The 6,746-nt window shown below is 37.2% G+C and overlaps 1 protein-coding gene across 2 annotated transcripts; it reads right to left on the bottom strand.

The window, feature by feature from the left end:
• Positions 1-597: 597 nt before the first annotated feature.
• LOC131041944 (pentatricopeptide repeat-containing protein At5g46100) lies at positions 598-6,446 on the bottom strand. Of its 2 annotated transcripts, none has more exons than XM_057975219.2 (2): positions 3,948-6,446; positions 598-1,220 (listed from the first exon to the last, which is right to left on the bottom strand). In XM_057975219.2, exon 1 carries the CDS (start codon positions 6,181-6,183, stop codon positions 4,771-4,773), a length of 1,413 nt encoding a protein of 470 aa, XP_057831202.2. In that variant the 5' UTR covers positions 6,184-6,446; the 3' UTR covers positions 598-1,220; positions 3,948-4,770. The 2 variants fall into 2 exon arrangements, with proteins under 2 accessions (XP_057831202.2, XP_057831201.2); XM_057975218.2 differs by having other exon boundaries at positions 700-1,220; positions 4,620-6,446.
• Between the last annotated feature and the right edge of the window lie 300 nt (positions 6,447-6,746).

Below are 6,746 nucleotides of genomic sequence, written 5' to 3'. Positions count from 1 at the left end.
CAAGGTGTCTACAATAGGAGCAAAGGAACAAATGAGTGCAATAATGACTAATGGAAATACTCTTGTTAGTTATATTATTTTTGTACCTCAAAATTCACTTAAAGGCTAGATCCAGGATGGTTGGTTTGTTTGATTGAAATGATGGAATCAATATTTTTACTGCATATATTGTTTTATTATATTGATGTTGCATCTGAAGCTAAATATCTCTTAAGGAATGATATTATTTTTTGTACCTCAAAATCCATTTAAAGGCTAAATCTGTATGGTACTCTATTAATCATAGCATCTAATTTGTGTTAATGACAAGATGGAATCATTATTTTTACTGCACATTTTGTTTTGTTCTATTGATGATGCATATGAAGCTAAATCTCTCTAAAGATTGCATTATTTTCAGAGGAAGAAACTGCTCAGTTCATATTATAATCATTAGATAAATATTCTTTTTATTCGCTTCAATTTACACTAAGGGAGGAAACAACAAATTTAATGGAAACATCAAATTCAATTTCTTTTATTTGAGAAAATTCATGGTTGAACGCGGGGATTTACTTTTGGTAGATGCTTATAGTTTACTCATAGATGTTAAGTATAGAGTATTATCAAGCATACTCTCTTGGATATATCAATATCTTTGTCGTCTTCTTTGCCTCATGGTAGTCGCATAAGAGGAATTCCTCTATCAATTGATATGTTACACAACCAGTCTCTATAGAGGCATTTTGTAGATCTTTAACAACAAACTGAAGATAGTTTTCTAGCACAGAAGTATGATAGTCAAGATAAATGCTGCATAAATTAAAAATAGTTCATCTTATGAAGCAAAAGGGTGCAGATAAAGTGGTGAGAAAGTAGTGATTTTAAGTTTATATTCTTTTAAAAAATAAATAATACATCCTTATTCATCAAAATGGAACTTAACTGCTGATGGACAAGAGAAACTGTGATGGGCATCCAAACACAACCTGAAGGAATTACAAATAATTGTTTACCTTCGATAGCATCACGGCACCATGAACATGTTGCACCAACAAAAGTGTTTTTCAGGCAGGGGAACAAGTGAGTGGAAGAAGAAATTATTCATCTCAATGATTGTATTCATGATGTGCTGATAATAAGGTTTTGCATATTGGCATTCCTTGCTTAAGTTGTGAAAAAATGATGCAGACGAATCTCTGTTCCCATAGATTTAACACACATATCTGGATCTTCTGATCCTGCAATTCATACTTGAAATAGTAAGCTAAAACAAATAAAACAAAACAAGAGATCATACTCACAGCCTGATTGAGAATGATGCAACAACTATTATTGCAAGTGCCAAGTACACACTCAAAACCAGTTCATAATGAATAAGAAGTTAAAACAAAACAACAAAGAACACAACAAAATTAATCATACAAATAGTTCATCAATTCTCTACTCTATAATCTATTACATTAAATTTTTAAAATGGATACAAAATCTCATGCAGCAACAGGGCAGGCTGTAGAGTCCATTTCAATCCTTTATTTACTGAGCTTTAAAACACACAACAAGAGTACTCCTAGAAATATTACCCAAACTAGACAATCCTAAATAAAACTCCTCTCATAGAAACACTCTACCATAAAACCAAAAACGAGAAAACTAAATTTAGAAAGGCACTAAAAGGCCACGATGCAGCCACTAGTGACAATTACAGACAAATTTCTGAAATATCAAAGCACAAAGGAATAGATGACTGGTGGAGGTTACTATATTTAATAATAAAATCAGTTGTAGATGTTGTAGAGTTCACACCATAACATGCCTACCATTGATTGATTATGGAACAGGGGTTTGTACCTTACCTACCTGAATATAAAATGCTCTCCTATTTTCATAGGACAACTCAAATTAGTGGTATATATATAGGATATATTTTCTATGTAAGCTTTGAGTGCCTACTAAAGGAGTGTCCAAAACCGTGGAGTTATACAACTCAATATAGACCAACAATATGGATGATTCACATGGGTTACTGTTAAATTGTACTGCTTGCTGAAATGATTTACACTGACTGAGCCTTTGAGACTGCAACAATCCTTGTGAATATGTTGTAAGACCTGGGTGTCCATATGCACCTTAACTCAGAATTCTAGAAGGTTCTCTAAGGTTTAAATCTTCATATAATTCATTATTTCAGCTTGAAATCCCTCCTTGACTTAGAGACTTCTATTAGAAACAAAAAAAAAATTCACACTGAAAAGTCGTCCTTAAAATTTTAGAGGTCACTCCTTCCTTGTTTAAAGAGCCCATTGTCTTTAACTAATGGTAGAACTCAGTTTTCTTATCCAGACATACATGGACTTCAATATTTGTATATTCTAAGTGTTGGTGTTGAAAATAAGTCACACCCGGACCGACAATGGACTGGTCCAAGAGGGGCCAGAAGCTCAGTGGTAGAGCACTCCAGCAGCGTATGGAAGGTCCTAGGTTCGAGTCCTAGCTGGTCAATGTCTCAACATGGTATCAGAGCCAGGTCCAGGCTAGGAGCCCCAAGCACACGAGAGGTGTGGCTTAAGGGGGGGTGTTGGTGTTGAAAATAAGCCACACCCGGACCGACAATGGACTGGTCCAAGAGGGGCCAGTAGCTCAGTGGTAGAGCACTCCAGCAGCGTATGGAAGGTCCTAGGTTTGAGTCCTAGCTGGTCAATGTCTCAACACTAAGCATTATAAAATAAGTTGTTACCATATAATTATTACCTTTTGCTCATAGAAAAGTGTTTTTTATTGTTTTAGAGTTCTTTGTTTCAATTTATGTTAGATGGGAGCTTCAAAAATGTCTCAGAACTATCCCAGAGCCCCTATCCTGTAAAGGAAATGTTCTAGAAACGCAGGGTCGACGTCTCATGCCATCCCAGGTATGGACAGGCCCTCTGTGAACAAAATAAATGAAAAAAGAAAAGTAGAGTCTTCCTTTGAGATGATAGTCAATGAACATTTCTGGATTGTGGTGCTAAAAAAAGTTCAAAGCTGATATAAATTAATGAATAAGATATGTAATATTTTTAAACAAAGCAAAATAAATCTGAAATATTTTGAGACAATTGTTTTTTGGTTTGCCAAGTTGAGTCAAGTCTGAGAATGTGAACTTCAATTAAAATTAAGTAATTTTTTAGACATATACAGTCAAAATCACAACAAAACAGTCAAGATCAAACTCTGTACAAAACACATTTTGGGTAATACTTATAATAAAGCCTGCTTAAAAGTTAACTTGTCAAAATCAGAAAACATTTTTTTGCTTATTTTAGAATAGAATTTCTGAACATTTGATTCCACAATACAAAGTAATAATAATTTGTGCCGTTAACATGGTTATGAAAACAAATCATGAATCTAATTTTGGTTCTGATAAAAGAAATGTTGCATAGTCCAACTACTAATACAGAAAGTGAAGTAACTAAAAATAATCTGATTTTAATGCAGAATAATACAAAGTTAGCTTTGGAAAGAACTCAAGTGAACAATAAGGCAAGCGAACAGCCAACAATTGGTACAATGGAAAAAAGAGAATGTCAGAATGATACAAATATGCATTAGTCCCATAATTTCCAGGCAACTGGATGGAAGTAAATCTGTTATGAGACAGAGTAAGCTGCTTAGGGACGCCTGATTTAAAAACCCTGTTTGCAAATCCCTGGAAAGTTGGTTGCTGCTAAGGTCAACTACCTAAAGCATCTCAAGCCCATGCTGGAAAGCCAGTTTATTTTTCAGGCTTTTTTCAGGCTTAGCCTTACCAATGGCTGTGAAAGGGCATTCACCAGAAACTTACAAGAAAAATCGCCAAATGCAAAAACCAAAAAAAAGTAGATGGCCTGTTAAAATATATCATTGGCAAAGATCTTTGAAGTTGAAAAATGGGTTTTTGTTTATAGAATCTAGGGCCATCGTCTGATACATTGTGCAGAAAGACAAACCGTTGGGCAAGAGCTTAATAGAGAGGGCTCTGATAGAGTAGCGGATGGAACTCTAAAGAACTTCAGTCCTCCAGCTTTGCTTTGTTATTTCAGATGGCGGTGGCTCCCATGCTCCCATGATGGGTCTTTCCCAAAACAAGGAGGAGATTGACAAGAATGATAAGAATTTTTGGAAAGTTTTGGATGTGAATGCCCAGAGGTTTGTCACACTAAATATCTGGCCAGTGATCGATGGTGATGAATTCAGCATTGATTGATTTAGATTTCTGAGCCTGAAATAATAAATGACAGCTATCAATGAATCAAATCCAGCGATACTGCCTTTACTGCAAGCATAACAATCCGATCTATCACCACTGAAAATGTTTTTTACCGGAATTTCTAATTGTTTGGAGCTTGTTTTCTACGCAGTTTATCGGGCAAAAAGACAGGTTTGGAGGCGTGAGACAGGTTTCAGCTGAAACCTCACACTATATGCAGCCTATCGGCTAATCATGATCGTACCATTTTAAACAGTTCAAAGAAGAGCAACCAGTCATCTACGTAGTAGTCTACGCATGCCCGCTGACTAGGTGTCTCTACAGATATACTGTTTTTGAGAGATCTAAAAAAACTTGGCTACTTTCACTCATAACAGTTGAATTTTTTTGCTCAGTAAACTTTAACACTAACCTGTGTACCAAGAATGCACCACCGAGCTTTCTATCCCAGTTAGGCTTAGAAACCCCATCATCTGATGCAGACTCTCTTCCACCAACTTCGCCTGTGACTTACGCCCAGCCTCTTCCTGCTGCAGTCTGTATAAGTGTACCGGGTTGAAAAGCTACAGAATTTGATGTGTGAGCTCATCTTGAAGCAAGAAGGCTGTTTCTCTCACATTTCCTTTCTTCCAGAACGCTCGTACTATAGCAGCCCATGTAAAACTATTTGGAAGAAAGCCATTAGCCAAGATGTCACGAAGAATTCGATCAACCTTGTCCACATCACCCCTCTTACAAAATCTATCTACCATCAAATTCAAGGTCTCGAAACTAGGACAAATGCCACTATTTACCATATTCAAATAAACCTGGAAAGCCTTATTCTGTCTACCCCCTTCCTTACAAAGTCCCTGGACAACAACGTTATGCATATTCTCATGAATATGCTTGGTGGCCCTGTTTGGCACAACATCATTCAGAGCCATCTCATCCAAAAGACTGGCAGCATCTTCTGACCTACTCTCAGCACACAGACCAGCTATAAGCTTCCCATACAATGGTGCATCCGGCTTCCAGCCCCTAAGCTTCATCTGATCAAAAATATTTTGCGCGTCCTGAATTTTCCCTTCCATGCAAAATCCATGAATCAAAGTAGTAAAACTATGCATATTAGGCTTCTCCCCTTTACTCTTCATTTGCCTCAGAAACTCTAAGGCTTCCAAAGACCTCCCAGCGTTGCAGAGGGCGGTCATGACTGATGTATAAGTGACAACATTTGGACTGACATTGTTGGCGAGCATGTGTTGCAGCAGCTCTAGTGCACCATCCACATTACCCAAACTTGATACCCCATGTATTAGGGTGGAATAAGTGACCACATCTGGGGCACAGCTACGACCGTCCATCTCTTTAACAAGCTCCGCTGCCTCAGCTACTCTGTTATTCTTACAGAGACCATCAATTATGATATTGTAAGAAAATGCATCAGGCACGAAACCCTTCTCAGGCATTTCCCTAAATACCTTAATTGCCCTGTCTAGGGTGCTAGGTTTTTGGCAGAGTGCCTTCAGCAGAATATTGTAGGTGTAGATATTTAGTCCAATGCCCACTTTTTTCATGTGGTCGTAGAATTTAAAGGCCAGTTTAAGATGGTTTTCCCTAACCAAGATTGCAAATATGACCGCGTAGGATTTCACAGTAGGTTTACACTCGAAATCTTTCATTCTGTGAAAAGTTCTGAGGGCTTCGAAGGGTCGATGTGCTTTTCCATATGCCCTGCACATCGTAACGAATATGTCTTCTGGGCAGCGTACCTTTTCGATGGTCATTTTGATTAGGAGCGATTCTGCTTCTATAAACTGGCCTGCAGCGGCGAGCCTGCCAATCATGAGGCCGAAAGTGTCCTCGTTGTGCTTAAATCCATTTGGGTATTCGCCTATTGCAGAGTTGAAGATGCCCAGAGCTTTCCCCACGTTTTTTTCCGCCCTTATCATTTGAGCCACATAACCGGGGGTTATTTGCTTTGGCCATTTCATGGCTGTCGAGATACGCTAGCTGTGCCAGGATAAAATGATGTACCTCGGATGGAGAAAACAGATTGCCTGGACTTTGATCTTCTCGTCCTAGTTCGAGTTCTGTAGAAGATGAAGAACGAAGGGAACGCATGAGCTACAGGAAGGTTATTTTGTTGAGTTGATCGTTTGTCTCGATTTTTGTCACAAGACTGAACCAAATTGATGCACTTCTACCTAGAGAAGCCCCAAAATTAAAGTTGTCCCCAAAATCTTATAAGGCGTAATGGATGAACTAGCACTTGCATCAGAAAGGGATGCAAGGATTACTCAATAGAAAACTATATATTTAGGTACAAAAGAAACAATAATTTTAATTACAATATCTTATGTCTAAAATAGTATTTTTTTGTGTATACAAATTTGAATTACAATATATATTTTGTAAACATTTTTTTATGTATAAATAATACATACATATCTTATTTAATTACAATTTTAATTTTATCGTTTTACATGCAATCAAATTGTGAAAGGGTGAGAAATCATTCATATCTTATTTGATTGGGAGTGTCAATTTTGGACAT

This window comes from Cryptomeria japonica, chromosome 1 (genome assembly GCF_030272615.1).
Source record: "Cryptomeria japonica chromosome 1, Sugi_1.0, whole genome shotgun sequence".
Taxonomy (NCBI): domain Eukaryota; kingdom Viridiplantae; phylum Streptophyta; class Pinopsida; order Cupressales; family Cupressaceae; genus Cryptomeria; species Cryptomeria japonica.
Note: the sequence above shows the minus strand (reverse complement) of the source record. Positions and strands in the feature narration are given on the sequence as shown.

Coding starts and splice junctions, on each gene's coding strand:
- LOC131041944 (XM_057975219.2), bottom strand. CDS start 6,183: ATGAAATGGCCAAAGCAAATAACCCCCGGTTATGTGGCTCAAATGATA.